The sequence below is a fragment of the Emys orbicularis genome, chromosome 13 (assembly GCF_028017835.1).
Source record: "Emys orbicularis isolate rEmyOrb1 chromosome 13, rEmyOrb1.hap1, whole genome shotgun sequence".
NCBI lineage: Eukaryota > Metazoa > Chordata > Testudines > Emydidae > Emys > Emys orbicularis.
The window spans coordinates 33,763,324-33,783,617 of NC_088695.1; the positions used below are offsets into that span (position 1 = coordinate 33,763,324).

General features: G+C 47.2%; 1 protein-coding gene across 2 annotated transcripts in view; it reads right to left on the minus strand.

The window, feature by feature from the left end:
- The window catches only part of MGAT5B (alpha-1,6-mannosylglycoprotein 6-beta-N-acetylglucosaminyltransferase B), a 172,017-nt gene that overhangs the window by 22,079 nt on the left and 129,644 nt on the right, over nt 1-20,294 (minus strand). The window contains exons 10-15 of one of the 2 annotated variants that reach the window (XM_065415866.1): nt 18,849-18,982; nt 15,434-15,564; nt 14,244-14,249; nt 7,139-7,294; nt 5,384-5,530; nt 2,638-2,754 (exon numbers count right to left, since the gene is read on the minus strand). In XM_065415866.1, coding sequence (XP_065271938.1) covers nt 2,638-2,754; nt 5,384-5,530; nt 7,139-7,294; nt 14,244-14,249; nt 15,434-15,564; nt 18,849-18,982 — 691 coding nt within the window. The remainder of the gene's footprint in view (nt 1-2,637; nt 2,755-5,383; nt 5,531-7,138; nt 7,295-14,243; nt 14,250-15,433; nt 15,565-18,848; nt 18,983-20,294) is intronic. The other variant, XM_065415867.1, reaches the window with a different exon arrangement.

Sequence of the window (20,294 nt, forward strand, 5' to 3'; positions counted from 1 at the left end):
GCTCGGGTATGAGCGCTAATAGTGTCACAGAGTCAGCCGGTTGTCAGCTCTGGTGCTCTGCTGCCTTTCAAAGAAATGCCACTTGGGAGTGCTATCCTTCAAGGAAGAGCACCGAATACATGGCAGCGCTTGGTGCTGCTGTTTGGCAAGCAGATGGTTTATCAAATTCCCAGGGGCACTGGAACATCAGTCTGTTAGATGTTCTATCAAAAGATTCGTTTCTATTCCCTAGAGAAGCCAGACCCAGGCCCTTCCCCAATACTTAGAGACAAGCCCCAGTGGCATTTCCTACTGGCTACTTTAGATGGCACACGATCTTCTCTCTTTCTCTCCATGCCCATCTCATTTTTGCTATCCCTTGTTCAGTCTTTCCTCACACAGTAAAAACAACATGCCACTGAGCATCAGCAAAATCACAAAGGTCCTTCTTGATTTATCTATGCCCTCTTCTTTAGTGACCCTCCACTCCCAATCTTTATTCAGGCCTAATTTGATGGAACTCCAAAGAGAAACTTCGGAACTGGAATTAATTTGCAAACTGGACACCATCAAATTAGGCCTGAATAAAGACTGGGAGTGGATGGGTCACTACAAAAACTAATTTCCCCGTGCTGATACTCACACCTTCTTGTCAACTGTTTGAAATGGGCCACCTTGATTACATTGGCCTCATTAGCACTACAAAAGTGATTTTTTCCCCTCCCTTGGTATTCACCCCTTCTTGTCAACTGTTGAGAATAGCCCACTTCCACCTTAATTGAATTGGCTCGTTAGCACTGACCCCCTACTTGGTAAGGCAACTCCCATCTTTTCATGTGCTGTATATTTATACCTGCCTACTGTATTTTCCACTCCATGCATCTGATGAAATGGGTTTTAGCCCATGAAAGCTTATGCCCAAATAAATTTGTTAGTCTCTAAGATGCCACAAGGACTCCTCATTGTTTTTACACCCAAGGAGTGTTACTGAATTAGGAATTTAAACAGTTTGAGATTTAGGGATATTTTTTAAACTGGTCATTCACTTTCTAGTGAGCGATTTCCCCTGGGGGAATGGACGGGGCTATGGAGATGGCTATGCACTACAGAACCAGTCCCCAGATCAATTGCCACTCATGCTGAGTAACAATTAAAGAGTGTTGCCATCTGATGGCTGTGATGGGAGAAGTGGGGAGGGGCTCACAATACTCCCCGTGATGGTGTGGATCAGCCTGATTGATAGCAGCTTCACAGAGGAAGCAAGGCGGAATGGGCCAAAGAAACTGAACAGATCTGGGCTGAGGAATATTGGCAGGGGAGCTCTACACCGCAGCGCAGCTTGCTCTCTGGATAGAGGACTTGGATCTCTGCTGCTCTCAATCTGACATGAACACTACAAATTCACTCAAAAAAAAAAAAAAAAAAGAATCCTTGAAGAATCTAGCAAATTCCCTGACTCCTGGTAGTCTGAGTCAGATGCAGGCCATTTTTTATTAAGATGCTATTTTGTGGCGTATGGTTTTTGTAACAACAGGGACATCTCATCCTACCCAAAGCAAATTGTGAGCAAAACGGAGATCAGCACTTTTCTCTCCTCCAGAAAAATTGACTTTAATAATTTGGACAACTTGAAAGGCTCCTGCCGCTGGGGAGGTAAATATTCATGACGGATACGTTTTAAAAGTCTTTGAGAAGTCGGCTCACACAGCAGTTGCTGCATTTTTCAAAAGACTTTTTTTTTTTTTTTGCTGAATTTCTTCAGCCCTTCATATTTAAGATGGGGGATTTGAGGCTTTTCCTATTAAATTGTTAAATGCAAATAATAATAATTAATAATTAAATGCAATGCAGCAGAGGAATGGTAGGTAAAGTGACCTGTAGCTTTTGCAGCACTTACATGGGGAGATACAGGGCAGACAAAAAAAATACTACCTGCTTAAAGAGACAGGGTTGGCAGTTCCAGATGCTTGCTGTGGAATATCCCAGCACTGGGAAGGAGGATGCAGGTTGAGAAAATTGCATCCTGGTTAAATGAGTGGGTTTAACTCGCTGGCTGATGGGGAGTGGGATGTTGATGGAGAGTTGAACAGGGAACATTACTGGAGAAATTTTCAGAGAGTTCAGCTTCCATGCAGGAACCCACGTGCCAGATTTTCAAGTGCTTAGAGCCCAGCGGCTGAGGTTGTTCCATCAACTTACTTAGAGGTCTACATAGGAATTGAGCTCTTGGGAAATCTGGCCCCATAGATAGGGCTAAGCTTTGGTGGGTGAAACTCAAGAGGTGTGGAGGTTTGCTCCAGGTAAGTTACTACAGAGCCCAAGCTATCCATACCTGCTGGGCCTGATTCTGATCTCAGTTACACTAGTGTAACTCCATTGAATGGTGTTTTCAAAAGAGCCTAAGCAACTCAGGAGCACAAATCCCATTGAAAGCCAAGAGAAGTAGCCTCCTGTCCTGAGACACTGGGATTTCTGGCTTGCATGTGCAAACAATTTCAGAGAGATGACTAGCCACTAATGCTGGGACAGTCACAGAGGGACACATGGGCTGCTAACAACTGCTTGTTCTTGACTCCTGCAAATCCAGCCCTCTGTTCTCTCCATCTCAGCAACAGGTGAGCTTATCTCAGTGTTTCAATGAATTCTGCCAGCAATTACCTTGGTCCTCATGATGGTTTTGATAGCGGCTTCAAACTCCTCTGAGTTATTGTAGTCCACCGTCCACACATGAGGCTTCCCTATGAAGTCCTCTGCATAGGGGTGTTGGGAGGACACCTGAAAAAGGAAACAAAAAATGAACTATGTGGCATTCCCTGCAGGAGGAGCTGTGGCCACACGCAGTGACCTCCCTGCAGCTAGGCAATGCAAAAGGTGAGCTGATGGCAGCAGGAACAGTGGTGAGAGCCAAAGGTGGCTACTAAAACCATTGCATGCAGAGATGGACCCAAAGTGGAACCTTTAATCCAAACCCTCCTGCTCTCAGCCTTTAGGCTGATATTTTCAAACCGCCTAATGGTTTTGGATGCCTAAATCCCATTAAAATTAAATTTGCAAAACTAAAGCGGAGCATTCCTGTTTTCAGTGAGGACTCTTCCCCTCACATTTCCAGGTGTGGGGATTGCGTCCCATCGGCAGTCATTTTTCCTTCCTGTAGATCAATCTTCTTTCCCCTCCACCCCATGCATTTCTCCTTCACTTAAGCCTTTGCCGTCTGTCGTTCAGCCTCATTGGCATTACTGCAAGGCAGCCAACAAGCACAGGTCGTGTCTTAGGAAGCAGGGCAAAGGGTGGAAGTTGAAGCCAGACTTTCAAAGGGATGCACAGGTCAAATGAAAGAGTCCTGATGCAGAGAAGAGACATTTTCTAAACAGAAAGGAGGATGAAAACTGGCAATGGTTACAAAGGGGCTTTGAACGCAAGGAGGATGTGGAAAAGAGCATTTTATATAATGAGCATTATGCTTTGCCAGACGTGATCATGCTCCCCCAGCCCTTTGCCAGGGGAGAGGAGACATAGTATCCATTAGAGGTGGGGGAACTTGCACACAGCTTGATTTTTATTTTTGTTTTTTTTGCCAAATGGCCTTAGGTGAAATTCTCCCCTCTGCAGAGGCGCCAGTGAAATCCCACGAAGCCCATAGGCTTACTGGGTGTCTAGTCCTTGGGCTGGCCTTCTTCCTGGGGGACAGAGTTCACCATTTGTGGGGAGTTTTGCATCATGGGCATTTCGGGTTTCCAAGTTTCAGCTGATTTCCGGAGGGAGGCTGGTTTTCTAATCCACTCATGGCACTGCTTACGCAGCTGCGCGGTGAATTGAAGCCTAGCTACTAACGCAAAGAAGCCGCAGTGGAGGCTTCTTCCCAGCAGGCTAAAGACTCTGCCCCTTGCCAGTTGCAGGTTGCAATGCAAAGCGAACCTCTGGGTCACAGCATTTCCCAAAGATGCAGAGCCGAAGTAAACCTGGCAGTGCATTGAGAAGAAGACAGCATCAGCTGAACCAAAGGGCAGGACCATCCATCGAGCAAACCAACGGACCCAATCCAGGGTAAGCCCCATTCTCCTAACATATCGGCCAATCAGCTGGGCTAAAACACAAAACCAAACCAAATATCTACCCTAAAGACCTTCAACTTTCCCATGATCTCAGCCCTGCCCAGAAGGCTGAGTTACGTATAAATAAAGAGGATGGTAATTAATTATCCCTCTCTTCTCTTCTTTGCTGTCATCAGCACACTTCTCTCTAGTGAGAGCAGCTAAGGATGGCAGGCTCGGCTATTTTAATGACACAAATTGAAAGAAGGAGCAGCAGGAATGATTCCAACATCTTCCATCTCACACACAAACACACCCACGCACCATGCACACTCTCCGTAGTGGTCGCTCTGTTCACAGCTTTGCCAAGTCGCTGAGTGCGAACTGGGGCCCTCACAACACAACCTGCATTACGCTAACATCAGCAAAACACAAAGAGGACGCGGGAGGAGAATTAATTCTACAGGAGCTAATTACAGCGGCCCTGCGCTGCCTCTGCCTCTTGCCAAGACGAATGGCATGCAAGCGTGCAGCCACCACACTGTAATGATGACAAACGGGCTAGCTGCCAAGGCAACGGAAGCGCCCAACTGCCTGGAGAAGAGTGGCTGCAGAAGATGCAATCCAGTCTGAGAGCCAGTGGAAGGGGGGGCTATCAAGGGTGGGGCAGGATAGAGGACACTTTAGGGCGGATTCTAACTCACTTGGTAAGGAACGGCCTCAGACTGAAACAGAAGCTGAGAACGAGGTCCTTGATGTGGCCACCGGAGGGGCTTTCTCAGCGGGGATATGAGAATTTACACTGCATTATCCACTTTATTAATAATACAAGGTTCAATTTTCTCAACCCTTTAACTTTTAAAGAGCTCCCGCTGCACTCAGATTAAATTCATAGCCAGTGGCAGGCCCAGGAGGGGAGTTTGCAAAAAAAAAAAAAAAAAATCAGTCCTGTTTTAGAAAACCACAACCAGGAACAATTCAAGTTCAGATCCCAATTTATCTGGGAGCCTACAACCCCAGGTTTGGGAATGGGAGGGTCAGGCTGCAGTCTGTCTCTGGGGTAACCAATTGGGACATGGTTTGGACTTTTGCAAAAGCCTCATTGGTCAGGTTTTGTTTTGCAGAGCTGAAATTCAAACCCAGGTCTCATTTTATCCATCTTCTCCAGGTCTGGAGAGGGGAGGAATCAGATTGGGAGGGCAAGATTCTGATCCCACCCACAGCTAACCACACCCCTGAACTGTGGGGAAAGTTTGCATCCAGAGCCTGATTTTTTCAGCTAGTCCACCCCTTTGGTTTGAATCCAAAAGCAAATGCCATGGCTCAGGCCAACCTGCAAAATTCTCATCACACAACATTGCAGAACCACTTGCCTCTCTTGATGTAGGCTTCCCCCTGAAGAATTCGTGATTGAGGGAGCTGTGTGGCGGATTGAAACGAGACTGCAGGAAAACACACCCATTGGCTATCGCTTCCAAAGGGGCGGGACCTTCATAGGGGAATCCAAATCCGATGAAAAGCTGCAGGAGGCAAAACCACGAACCCTGATGAGCTTGAGTGAAGAACACCATCGCTCAGACCCATTGCAATCTCATGCATCAGCCGCTCTGACTCTCCAGTTCACTAATCTGAACTGTCTCTCTGGTGCTCAGCTCTGCAGACCTGCAGGCTGATCTAACTGAACTCTAGGTGAAGCTCTTTGTAGTTCAATTCACAATAGCTTAAATGTGTTATAAAGTTCTCCCCAAAATGATGTCTTTATCAAAGCTAAATTGTACACAGTACACCTTCACCCCTTAGTTTATAACAGAGACCGTGTCATTAACATCAATGGAAGTTGCACCTCCTTATATCATGCTTGTATTCATCCTACTGTTTCCACGTTGAAAGCTGCTGGCTTGCTAGATATCTAATCAGAATCATGCCTAAAACAGTAGCAGACCACGGTGGAACAGCAGCTACATGCCCGAGCTTCTCATGTCTATAGACCTGGTTTTATTTCCTGGTAACAGGATGAAGTGAGTTTGGGTATTTAGTGTGCCAGTGGGCATTTGCACATCACAGAATTCAGGCATTGTTGGCAGTCCTTACTCAGGAAAAGCCAAGGGCTGGAATATAATAGGGGGGTTGCATGCCAGTGGGTTGGCAGTGCTGGGGGTGGTCTGGGAAGTATGCACTTTGCCTGACTCTAGCAAGTGTTATGGTGCTGGGCTCCGGTTGCGATATCAGTACAGAGCATTTCAGGACCTAGTTATGCTGCTAATCAATCAATCCACAGACCCCAGGCTCCTGGACAGAGCTAAGCAAATAGTGACCAACGTGTTCTGTGAACATTCAGTGGAACCCAACAGCAAACTTTGGTGTGACAATGGATGTGGTGTAATTCACATTTACTTTCCACAAATGCTCAATCTCACAAGCTCTAGTAGCGCAACTGCTTGCAAAAAACAAATCTGAACCCCAAAGTATGAATATTTCCCAAGAGACAGTTCCAAATAGTATATTCAATTGTCAAATTTAAAATCCAAAATTTGCACCATCTTTGGATAGTCAGGTGGTATGGTTTCTCTTCTCTGATTGGATGTAATTAATCAACAGAAGGCAAACGACCAATCCAACAATCAATTTTACCGTTCAAAATTGGGGCTGTGTAAGCTGGTTTCTCAAGTCGTTTACCTGAGTTCTAGCTATGTAAATCACATGAGTTAGTTACATATGTCACAGTAAAAGTTGTGTATCCAGTTGTAATATTCAGAGTTTGAATAACCTGCAGACTAAGAGTTATTTGCTGAAGAAATTAGTGAATGATTTTGAATAACAAATACACTTGAGAATGTTGTGAACTGACCATGGACAATTAGTAAAAAGGGGAAATTAATCAGATAAATTCGCTGTTGCGATTTGCTCAGCTCAGCTCCTGCATAATTACTGCAGTTGATGTGGCCTGCAAGCAAGGACTTCAGTAGCACTAGCCTCAGCCTCCTCCAGCTAAAAGAGCTTCAGCTAATGAATTACATTTCTCAAGGCAACTCTGGTCCGCCTGCCCAGCAGCTGGTTATTTTATGGAGGAGTAACGTTGGACTTTGTCAGAAATCCACGTGAAAGGGCCACACCCCTATTTTAAGTACCTTGGCTTTTCTCAGAAGCTGCTGGAACTCGTGCTGTGGCAGAAGGCCATGGTTCTTGACAAAGGCTGGGACCTCCGGAGGACGCTGGGTTTCATAATAAACAGTGCCGTGGATCTCCATGTACTTGTTAAGGATGGCCAGGAACTTTTCTTTGCCCTGGGGGAGGAAAGCGAAGAAAATCAGCTGCATGTGAGCCCCAAAAGAGATGTATTTGATTCCCAAATGCCAAAATAAAGGGGTATTTCCTTATTCTGATCTCACCATCCTAGTGCCTTTAAGGGTACGTCTCCACTGCAGTATAGGCCCAAGGTTCAAACTCAGGCTCAAGCCTAACTCTCTTTTCGTCTTCACACAAATCACACTGCCCCAAGGTCCCAGGATCCACAGGACTGGAGGGTCTGAGCCGGAGTCAAGCTGGAACCCAGGGTTCCAGCCCTATTGCTTTGCAGTTCAAACACGGCCCTGCTGCATTTGTGCTCTGGGAGTCTGCCAAAAATATCCCACAATCCCATGGGCTGACTTTCTTTGTTCTCCGGACAATCAAGTTTGGTGGACAGTCAAGTTTTCCTGCACTGACCCATGAACAAAGGGCTAGAGCGGCAACATTTTGGGAGGGTGTTAGGAAGTCTGGAATATGGTTGGTTGGACTCAGGTCAGTGTACTGCAGTGTGGATGCTGGAGCCCCGAGCTTGGGCCCAGGTTGGAAGATTCTTAACCTAGCATTGACACTCAGTGTCGACGCTCAAGCCCTGGGTTCTCTTACGTCTAACCCAGGGTCTGCTGACTTGAATTCCACTTACCCTGGATTTACACTGCAGTGTAGACATACACTAAACGACCTCCTCTCTAGCAGCGAGGGAGTCTTTATGTACAGGAACTCGTTATTCAGTGTTCAGAGGGGTAGCCGTGTTAGTCTGTATCAGCAAAAACAACGAGGAGTCCTTGTGGCACCTTAGACACTAACAAATTTATTTGGGCATAAGCTTTCGTGGGCTAAAACCCACTTCATCAGATGCATGGAGTGAAAAAACCAGTACATGTGCTATAATGCACTCCATGCATCTGACGAAGTGGGTTCTAGCCCACGAAAGCTTATGCCCAAATAAATGTGTTAGTCTCTAAGGTGCCACAAGGATTCCTCACTGTTTTTACTGTTATTCAGTGGAACTCAATCTGCAGGGCAGGAGATCCCTCTACAGGGCAGGCAGACTTTTAGGACTCCTGGACTGTAAATCAATTTCACTCTCGTTTAATCCCACTGAATGATGCGGAGTTGCTCCTCTTTGACATGGGTATGAGTAAGGGCAAAATCAGTTCCCTGAATCAGATGCAACATACCTGGGCTTTGGATATAGTCAGCCCCACAAAGAGAGTCTGCCTAAGAAATGTCATACTAGAACAGACCAATGGTCTGTCCAGGGCAATACCCTGGCCCTGACATTAACCAGTGGAAGTCACAAACCCTCTATAATGCAACCTCAGGTTACAATATTGCATCAGTGGCAAGTGGGGGGGAGAGTGTATGTTCCTGACCTCATCCAACGATCAGTTTATACACTGAAGCATGGAGGCTGAGATCCCTTAAAATTTGTATCCCCCTTGTGCAAATGCAAGTGCTATTATTCATATAAACACCTAATCCTCTGAAAAAAATCATAAGATAATTGCCTTAATAAACTACCACATCAGTGAGTTCCACAGGTTAACCGTGTTTAAAAAAATAAAATAAAAATAAAAGTATAGTCCTGGCTGTATACAAACTATTCATCTTTCTTCCCAGGACCCTCTCCTTCTCCTCCCCTGTAGAATGGCTAACAGAAACATAGATTGGATGGAGAGTCATGTAGAAACAAAGGTGTTACCCATGTGAAATGCGTCATTGACCAGAAAGCTCAACTAGTTCTTTCTCCTTCGCTGAAGTTATTTCAGCAAGACAAAGCAGACAGGCACTTTCTGTTACTGCTGCACCCTATGACCCAAGCGACCAGCCACTCCAGCTGCAGAATGGCGTTCGTTTTCCGTCTACATACATTCATGGCAAAAATGCAAAACTTCAGCATGTTTTATTTTTTAGAAGAGTGGGGGGATGGTATGAGGCTGATTAATCCTAGAGCTCATTTGATGTTACCCTTTAAGGATTGCATATAGCTGTTAAGGACTTCATTATCGCTTTATCAAACTAATAGCCCTGCAGATCAATACAGCACCATACAAGAATTCCAAGCATGGATTTCACTGAGATTATCTTCCCTGCTAGCAACAACAAAAGAGAAACAGCTTTCCCTTTGAATTTAGCTGTGATCAGCACTACACTCGGCATCTCTCTCTCCCCTACTTATTTCCCTCTCCAGGCTCTTTACAAGTCTTGGGAGGAAAAACAACTTCTCAGCGGCATTAAAAGAAGAAAATAAGGCACAATCTACCTGATTGGAGGGCAGAGGCGAAGGCGGCTGTGAAGGGCTGACGAATGTGGAAAGCAGGCCGCACAATGCGGCTGTTCCAATCCACAGAACCCCAGACACGCTCTGCGGATTAACCCACCTGACCTGGGGGCTCGGGGATTTAATGGAAAAGAGGCCATTTATTCACCCCCACTATCAGAAGCAGCCTCATGGCTGTCAGTTGTATTCAGCTGAAAAGGCAGCTACGTGGGCACGGGAATGTGTTCTTCCCCCAGCCACAGTCTAATCCTGTGTGTTCCCACAGACATGGACTTTTACTGAGAGAGGAGTGTGGGCCTCTGAGTTTGGATTGGGGTTGGCTAGGGGCTTGGGCTCAGGCCCATCTCCCTTTCTATCCATCTGGCACTCATCTGTGTCTCTTCTCTTTGGGGGGTCTCTGCTTTACACCACACTTTGCCCTATCTCTCTCCCTCCCAGGCCCCCACTGTTGCCATCTGGCACACGGGTGGGACCCTCCTTGGTGGGGTTTGGACTCCATACTGAACCGGCAGCTGGAGAGAGGCCAAATCCTTTCTCCCCTTATTGTGCCCTCCCTGCCATCCTTGACGCAAGTTTCCCACCACCCCCATTCTCCTCCACAATGCTGCTGCAGAATGGCCAGCAAGTGGTGCTGTTAAGTAACACAGAGCCCAGCTCATCACCCCACTCACTCCCTGTCTGAGAGCTGACAGCTGCCTCCCCTCCAAAGCTTCGACCCTCTGATATTTCAGGGAAGGACAGAGGATGTGTGGGATTCAGTCTCTCCTCCTTCTGTCCCTGCTGGTCCCTGAGGCAGCTTCCCTTTCTCTGTGCGTCTCTCTCTCTCTCTCTGGCTATGGACTTCTCTCCAACTCTACATCCTAGATACTTCCCCCATCTTTCATTCTCAGTAGATTCCCCCATTCTTCATCCTCTGTTCTGGCCCCACTAGCCCTGTGTGTGGCATGAAGGATGCATGCAGCTCAGCAGCCATTGTCCTTTAGTTCCAATTCCAAAGCTATATTGAGGCAAAACTCTCTGATATGAAGTCAGGGCATGTTATTCCCCAGGTAAGCCAGTGAGGCCCAAAGGGAACCCTCCGCATTCTATGGACTTCTGCCTCTCTCCTTGGGAGCAGGTCTCAGTGTTGCAGACAGATGGGAAAGCGTTGTCTCTCTATCCACCCATTGCAGAACTCTTCCCATGCTGTAAGGGCTAACCAGCAGTCCCAGCTCAATACGCTGCCTGCTCTCTGCTGGCAAGTTTATCATTCTCACCAGGCACAGATCAATTGAACGTCAGGTATTTAGAATTCTCATGCCTTGCAATGTGAACAATGAGCAACACAAAAAGGCGTATTTACCAACATCGGAATAGCTGGGGCTGAGGTGTGATAAACAACAGAAGCCTAACAAGGAAGGAGCTGTATGTGTGAGTGCTACGTTTTGTAAAGGACACTGTCTTTTTGTATGCAGCCAAACGGGACAGCACAATTCAGCTGACAGCTGACTGAATGAGGAGCAAGTTTCTAAGCCCAGCTCTGGTGACCTTGGGCAAGTCAGTTCCTCTCAGGGTGACTCAGTTTCCCCATCTGTAAAAGGGGGGTAAAAGCATTCACAAAAGCTAGCTGTAGTATAGGCAGCTGTTGGGCACGTTCTCCCTCCAACAGTTCCTGGACTCTAACACCCCACGCTGTCCTGGCGGAGATCTCTAGGAGCAGAGTGCTAATCATGCAAGGGGCTCTGCTGAGATCATCAAACTTGTCTGGACCTAATCAGAACTGGAATGCACATGGCCAACGTAAAGGACTAATGCACAATACCACTGCACCAGAAAGCCTCTTCCATGCAGTATTGCGTTATTGTTTACTGAGCACCAACAATGCACTCAGCTCTCTATAATACATAAAATAATGGGCCAGATGCACATTGACACCAGCTGAGGATCTAGCCCAACAGCCATCCCTGCCCCACAGAGCTTATAGTTGAACAGACAGAAGCCAGGATGCCCTGGAGAATCCAGGGACAGCCAGTACCTAGCAACTATGAGCCAATTCCTGCTTGCCTTACGTGAGCCCATTTCAGCAAAGCATTCAAGCATGTACGTAAGCCCCTCGCTATTCAGCAAAGCACTCGAGCATGTTCTTAGCATTAGGCATGAGTGTAAGTGCCTTGTTGAGAAGGGAGGGACTGCTGAACTGGGGCCACTAGTGGTCTCACTGTTTGCAATACTCCTATGACTAAAGTAAACAGGATTTGGTCCTATTTGACAGGAGAGAGCACACTCCATGTCTGGCTAGCACAAGAGTCTTCTGAAGATTTTTGGTTATTAAAAAATCTCTTAGTGTATGTTTTAAAGCTTCTACAAAATACCCCTTGAGATTTACTACATTGTACAGCCCCTCTCCCGTGCACTTTTACATTAAACGTCAGAGCAGAGTTTAAAAACAATGACACATGGGGAGTGGGGTTATTCCAGAATCTGGGAATCAGAGGCATCTGAGAAAAGCAATTTTCACATTGAAATCGAGTGGTGGCGGAGGGCAGGTCTACACTACCACTTACGTCGATCTAACTTACCTCGCTCAGGGGTGTGAAAAAGCCCCCCCCCCCCCCGAGTGATGCAAGTTATAGCAACCCAAACGCTGCCTACACTGGTGCTAAGTTGGCGGGAGACGCTCTCCTGCCAACATAGCTTCCGCCTCTCGCGGAGGTGGAGTAATCGTGCCGACAGGAGAGCGCTCTCCCGGCGGCACACAGCGTCTTCAGCAGATGTTCTACAGCAGCGCAACCGCATCAGCGCAGCTGCGCCAGTGTAGACTTGCCCTGAGTCTCAAAATGTTTGGAGTTCAGGTTTGGATGAAATAAGCATGCAGATGCTTATCTGCAGCTTAATCCAAATGATCTGAACTGCTTTGGCTGACAAAACTGAGCTGGAAATCGGATGTCTATGGGCTTTCTTCCTTATTAGTGCTTCTGCTCCTGGTGCTAGATGGAAGCTGGAAGTTCAGAGGAACAACAATGAGGAAGGGTGGGAAGTTAATCAAATGTTTCTGAACTTCAAAAAGATTCTGTTTGAGAGATTGTATTTGATCCTGGGCTTATCAGTACTTGGCTTGTCTGCAGGACATAAATGCTACAACTCAAGAGTAATACTTTGCGTTTATATTGCATTGTTCAACTCTAGACCTCAGGGGCACTTTACAAGGCAGGGCATCATTAGTCTCGTGTTATAGATGGGGGAACGAGGCACAGAAAGGGGGCCTGGCTTGTCCAATGTCACACAGAATGTTTAATGTCAAATCCAGGTCTCCTGAGTCCCACCCATCTCCAGCTCCTTGGACCACACGGACTCTACCCTACCTACCCAGTGCTAGATTGTACAGCCCTTACCCAAGCTGCTGAGTATGACAGGCAGCCATCATCTTGGCCAACACACTGGGAATTGAACCGGGAGCCTCTGGAACTGCTGCTAAAGTGCCAGAGTTAGCAGCTTGTAACAACGCCTATCTTCTGTCGATCAGCACAGAGGGGGGCTTGTCACACATACCCACTGGGTTACCTGAGTACTTGCTAATCAGAGGAAACCCACGGGGCCTGATTTTCATTCACACTAAGGCCTCTCTTCATGCTCTGGCCACGTAAAATGGGCACCCTTTACCTGCACACCCATATTAAACCCCTTTATGCTGCCAGAGCCTTAGTGTAAATGAGAATCAGGCCCATTGACTTAAACTCACCACACAGGCGCACAATATGTTGTCACTTAGAGTGGTGGGTGTAAAAGCTAACCAAACCACAACAGGAGTCCTTTACACCCATTTTGTACAGGTGTGAGGAACTACACAAGATGCAGGACTGTGAAGAATCAGGAGGCAGGTATTTCTACCACGAGATATCACAGCTGCCCAATCCTGACTGGTAACTAGGGGTGGTGGACCAAGCAACTGGTCCTGATCCGCCTCACAGACTGGGGGTTCTGGAATCCAGAATTTGGATCCAGGCCCCTTTCTCCTGGGAAGCAAATTGACAGGGTGCTATTCCATGGACCTTTTACTGCAGCTGGTTCCTGACAGTGAAAGAGTTTTAATAACATTTATTTAAAAATCCGTAAGAAGCAAAGAGGAGTGAGACAATGAGAAATCAATGTGGCCCACAGAACGAGGCGAGTGTTGGAATCACTCACTGTGAGGGAGGGTGTTAGTAGCCACGAATATTTCTGTGCCAAAAAAAGATTAAGTCAAAGAGCTGTCATTTACGGGGGGCGGGGAAGCCTAGCCATCAGCAAAAGGTCTCCTTACTGCAAGATTGGGCGGCGAGACAGAAAGCGTGTGCTGGGTAACTTCTCAATACATGTAATTGTTGCAGGGATTTATATACCCGTGCTGCAATTGTGTGTTTTGAAAGGAGGGTTTGTTGCAGAGATATGCTGCTCTATGGAACGCAGACTGCAGCATCCAGAACAGGCTGCGAGGACAGATTCAGTGGCACTGGTAATAGAAAGGGTGGGCATGGGGAAGAAGAGAACCCAGCACCGTATCAGGCTATAAACACCCACTGGTAGCAGTGCAGGTTTAACCTACAGACAATGCGAGCTCAACTGCAGATATACATTTTCTATTGATAATTTATATTTAGTCTGAAATGCACCATTAAATAAAGGAATAGATTAGAGTAATACAATACCTGCAACTGGAACATCCCATGGAGGTGCATGGAAGAAAAAAATCAAGAGAGGGTGATAATTAGCTCCTGCTTATGGATAATGGAAGCAAAAGCATTGAGCATGCTCCAGATAAAAGAGTGTGGAGCTCGGGCCACCCCCAATAACCAACGCCACTGCTGGCCACACAAGAGACGGTAGGGCTGTTTTCTTTTAAAAGGGTGTGCCTGCTGAGCGGGGTTACAGCGGTGCTATTCGTCTCCCTAGCGATGAAGTGGTGTTGGAACAGGAAGTCAGTTGTCTGGCTCAGGGACAGAGTAGTGGAAAAGAGTTTTGCACCTACAGGCTCATATCTGATCCATGTCTGTGGTGACTAAAAGTTGCTGCCAGCTGATGACGAGAAGCAGTGTGGTTCAGTGGCTAGTGCCCTGGACTAGTACTTAGGAAACCTGAATTCTATTCCTGGCTGAGCCCGACCTGCTACGTGACCTTGCACAAGTAACTTCCCCTCTCTCTTTTCTCCTCCGTCTGCCTTGTCCATTTAGATTGTAAGCTCTTTGGGGCAGGGACTGGCTCTGACTCTGTGCACTGTGTCCTGCTTGGGGCCTCTGCATGTGATTAAAATACAAATGCTAACAAGAAAGATATGCCACCGCTAGATGGTGTCAGTTCAGTTCTAAACAGCGAGTGTCCAGACCTTAACTGGTCCCATGGTTGGAAGCTGAGCCACTTCATAAGATGCCTGGGATACCCATTCTGTTTCAATTTGGCTTCACTTCCATAGTGTTATACTGGATCATACCAATGGGTCCATCTAGGCCAGTATCCTGCTGCTGACAGGGGTCAGTGCCAGCTGTCTCAAAAGAAGGTTCAAGAAACCCTGCAGTGCAGGTGGCCAGGGGATAAACTGCCCACATAGGAAGTTTCAGACAATAGGCTGCTCTCCCAAGGGAAGTGGTGGAAGCCCCATTGCTGGGACTCTTGAAAGTGGACTGGACAAGTCACTAGGGGATATAATCCAGGGAATAATCCTACATGGGCCAGTGGGAGGGATGAATTAAATGGCCAATTAGGACTTTTCTAAGCACTGATTTCTAGGAGTCTATGCACATTAGCCCAGATTCTGGTCCCTTTGAAGCCAATGGCAAAACTTTGGCTATTTGTGGCTATTTGTTTGTTACTGTGGACTGACTGTGTCGCTGCAGGCACCCACCTTCCAGATGCTGGCTTCCTTCCCGTACACCACTGCCATGTTGCTTGCTTTGTTGGACTTAATGAACTGCCGCTCGGTCTCGTTGAGCTCCTCGGACACAAAGCCCATGAAGGAGTTGTCGGGAGTGTGAGCTACAGAAACCAAGGGGAAAAGAAACACGGGTTTGGCTCTTGCTAGCGCACTGAGGGGGTCTTCCAGAGGCCACTATCTGTCCTCCCAAAGCCTCAGCAACATGCAGCCTTTCCCCATTGAGGTCATTTATACTGAAGAATGGGACAGTTACCAGAGTCCACCGATGAGATGAAAACATTTCCAGGCCCTATTCCACGTAGCTGGGAGTTTAACTATTGAGCTGAGCCCTGGTGTCATGGAGGCACTGGGGATCACTGGGCTGAAATTCACCCTGTTTCTCCGTGACGGTCACAGGTAAATCCTAGGCTGGATCCAGGATTCCCCTTTGCCTCCTCCACCGTCCTAACTGGTAACAGTCTGTCTGCATCTGTGTCCCAATCCCCGCTGAGCACCTTAACTGTGCGCTCAGCCCTCAGTGCTTCCCTCTCTGCAGAGAGACAGGGAGTGGGGATGGAGGAGCTGCCTTCAGATGTGCTTCGCAGGGGAATGTGGGGTAGGGCTAATTAGTGCAAGGAAGAGTGGAGGTGTTTGGAACCAGTCAAAGGTGCAGGCCATGAGGCTTGGATTATTCCGTGGCACTGAGGCATTTTGAGTCAAGGAAAGAGACTCTGAAAGGTTCCTTGCATTAAAAAAAAGAAGAGGGAAAAAAGCAAACAGGAGCTATTAAAATATATGAGCTGTGAACTGCCTGCAGGTCTCTTTAAAATATAAGTTGCTTTTTAGGCTGCCAAATAGATTATATCCAGCCAGGGGGAAAAAATATTTGAGTCACAAAGCGTGTGATCGGTCACCAGGTTTACTGCCGACAAGTAAGGCTCCTTTCCACTTGGCAGATTATTGGATAAATCTGAAGCACCAGCCCCAGCCCTTTCTCTAAAATCCTGCCTAGCCTTCTCCAGAGAGGTGACTCTCCCTCTGAAAATAAATTCTGTATTTGAAAAAAATACCCCTTGCGTTTCACCTCCCCACCCAACTCTCTCTTTGCTCCTTATCTCCAAAGGCTTTTTTTTCACTCTCTTCCCCTACTTGGATCACGGCAGTTCTCTCCTTCATGCAAGGGGCACAATTGGGCAGCTGATTTCAAATCTTCCCTTCCCCTGGCATAACCCTGGTAAATCCCACCTGTGGTATGATGGGCCTTGCCGGCACGGTGGGCTCAGTATGGGGGTGGGCATGGGGCCTGTTTGCACCTCCCTTTGAGAATGACGCATGAAGCCCACCCAGCCTGAGGGCAGGATGTTCTTGTGGTTAAAGCACTAGCCTAGGGCTCTAGAGATTTGGGTTCCAGTCCTGGCTCTGCAGCTGGTTCCTGGGGTGAGTTGCTTCATCTCTCTGTGCCTCAGTTCCCCCTCTGTAAAATGGGGATAATAATCCTCTCTTTGTCTATTAAAGTGTGAGGCCTTTGGGGTAAGTGTGTGTATAGTGCCTAGCACAACAGGTCCCTGATCTCAATGGAAGCCTCTAGGTGTGCAGCCTAGGGGACTGAGCCCTAGAATGGAATTCAGGAGATGTTGGTTCTATTCCCAGTTCTGCTGCTGGGTAACCTTGGGCAAGTCCTTTCTTATGCCTCAGTTTCCCCATCTATTAAATGGGGGATAATGCTACTGCCCTCCTTTGTAAAACGCTTTAAGATCTACAGATGAAAAGCACTGGATAAGAGATAGGTACTAATTATTGGGCAGAGAAAGGAGTCCATGTCCCTGCCGCAGGGCTGATACAACTCCCCTTTCACATTAGCATGGGTCACCCAAACATGGCCCAGGTACTGCAGCTCCTTCAGCCTGCTGCTCTGTTTGCCATAATAGCAAATTCCTTCTTTCCAGCATTCTCTCCCCTGGCTTTTGTTTTCTAACCATAAAATCCCCCCGCTGCTGCAGGACGGATGATTGGTTTGCTCAGACAGCTCCCTGCAGAATCCCCGGGACTGAAAAATGGCCATGGCCGAGCAAAGTCCTTCACTCCCAAAAACCTACGGGAGGAGGGGAATTGCTGGGGCAGATTGAGAACATAATTAGCAAAACAGTGGGAGTGGGACAGTAAAGTATTAAAGCTCATTAAAGTAACAGAGCCCATTAAGCAGGAGTTTCCTTGGAGCACATTGTCAAGGTTAGGGTCAGATGGAAGCAGCATGCATCCCACCCAGCATGCTTTGGAAAACAGCTTTGGGCTGTGGTGCAACATGGTAATAAGCCTAGTATCTCTTTTGTGTCCCAGGCTTGGTATAGTGGGAAGGGGTGTTATTTTCTGGCTACATCCCACGTTAGGAGTCCTGTATATCTCCCGTAGGGCTCAGAGGTCTCTCAAACATCTCCCCCTACTTTAATCCTACCAGCCTCAAGGGCACTTGATATTGCCGCCTCCATAGCTCTAGATGAGAAGGACTAGATGGGACTCCCTTGAGATCTTGTCAATGCACAGCTCAGCTGGCCAGAGGGCACACTGGTGGGCCATGTGAGATGCTCACCTCCCCTGCTTGCACAACATCTCCCAGCCGCTGCTGGCAGAGGGGGTAGGGGGAAGCCATAGGCCAGGGGACTGAGATGCAAACCCAGGTATTGACTGCTCCTGAGAAGCTGCTTACAAACGGAAATGGAAGGCCCATCCCTTCGACGGTGTGTGTGAAAATGCTCTCTTTTCAAGTGAACTGGACACATGTGAGCCTGCAGCTTGTAGCAACAGATAGAGGGAACAAGAGTGAACCTGAGTTTGTGGGCTCTGAGCAAATCAAAGTCTGTTTTCCTTCCACTGCGGTTGCTTTGGGAGGGGGCGGGGGCAGCGGTGACATGGGCGGTGGACTGGCAGAGTAATTCAGATACATCCGAGAACCTATTTGTGCTTTTTGTGCATTGGCCTTGGCCTGCAATGATAATCTAGTGATCAAGAAATAGAGCCAGGCAAAAAATAAAAAATTGCAAATAGTAAATTTGCCAAAAAATACATTTTTGGAGGCACCGGAACTCTGTGCAAATTCGGGTTGAAGTTGTCAAATACTTTTGGCCAAAAAAACCCTGAAAACAAAAAATTTTGAAAATGTCAAAATGTTTCTTTTTGAAAATGTTTGGAATCGAAATTCAAAGTATTTAATTCGTCCGGCACACATTTTTTTCTTTGTTTTTCATTTTGGTGAAAAACAATCAGCTTCGATTTGAAACGAAGCACATTTTTTTCCAGTTTGACCTCTGAACCACCAGATCAATTATTTGCTCAGCTCTATCACCCAATCTGCAAATACAAAACAAATAAAACCCCATTAGAAACAATTACCAAACAAGGGATCACTTACGAAACATAGTCATGAACTGCTTGGGATTCAGGTTCCAGTACCCCCAGTTTGTCCGGTAGCCATGCAGAGTGGCATACTCCTCAAGGTTGTAGGCTGGCTCTGTCCCAAAGGTATCGATGACCCGAACGCGACACCTGCCCAGGCAAGAGAGGAAAGGGCAATGGTTTTATTCTGCTCCCATTCTGCAAACAAAGAGCATCAAGCCACATGCTACAGGTTCGCCCTCTAGCATCGGCAGGCCAAGGAGAGGCTGTTAGTGCTGCTGAGGGCTTGAGCAGATGCTCATTGAGTGGAATGACTGCTTTGAGAGAGATCTGAGAGTCCTAGAATCCAGCCTGTGCAGGGACAGTCCCTCACATCAGTGCCCAATTACTGGTTTGAGCATCCTTGCAGCAAGTAGCATTATGTGCTCAAATGCATGTCCCATGGGACAATAGAGAGGCCAAGCCAGTGCTGCCCTGGAGTAGTGCTGTGTGTTTGAATACCAAGGGCCAAAGGCTTTGGTGAAGTGTACTGCCTTACCGCCTAAAAGCTGGAGGCCTGGGAAAAGATGACAACGCCGCCAATGCTGACAGCTGAGACAGATTTAGGGACTGTTAGTGCAAGTGCCAATGGATTAATTACAATGGCTACAGCTGGGCGTGATGCAGATGGGCATCGAACAAGTTTTGCCTAAGCAGCTTCACCAGTACAAGCCAATGATGATCAGCAACCTCTGCTACTCCAGTCCTGGTCCCATACACTTCTGCCAATAGACTTTGATTGGCAATACTCCCCTACGCTCTGTTGTGGCGTTTAGCAATACCCCTGAGCGAGGGACAGTGCTGACCTGCACTGTCTCAGTGCAAGCACCAGGAGGCATTGCACCTCACCTGGCAGGCAGCAGAAGCACCCCTGGAACTGCACCCCTTCAGAGCATGCAGCTTATTCTCTCTATTGCTCAGTCACCTTTTGGGCAGTCGTGGGCAGTCACAGTAGCCAGTGGCTACTTGGAAGTATCTGGATGGCAGGATCACTGATAGGCCAATGAGAATTTGGCCTGATGATGTAATGTTTCCATCTTGAATGAGTGCCTTTGTTGTCTGAGTATATTGCTATGTGGCCAGAGTGCTATGAAAAACAACAAATGGGCATTATCCCTCTTACTCAAGGAGCTGGATTAGGCTTCTTCACTAAAGCAGCTGTTTGTTCTTCCAATTTACTCCAGAGATAGCCTGTGGAACCCATTGCCACCAGATAGTAATGCGGCAAAGAGCATTTTTAAAGAAGATTCAGTATTTTTATGAATAATAAGAATATTTGCACTTGGGACAAAAATGTGTAATGGGTAGAAACATGCTTCAGGACATAAACTAACCATTAATAGCCTGAGGCAGGAAGAAATGTCACCATAGGGATGGTATTGAACAACTGTCTATCTAGAGGGTTTTACACCTCCTGCAGTAT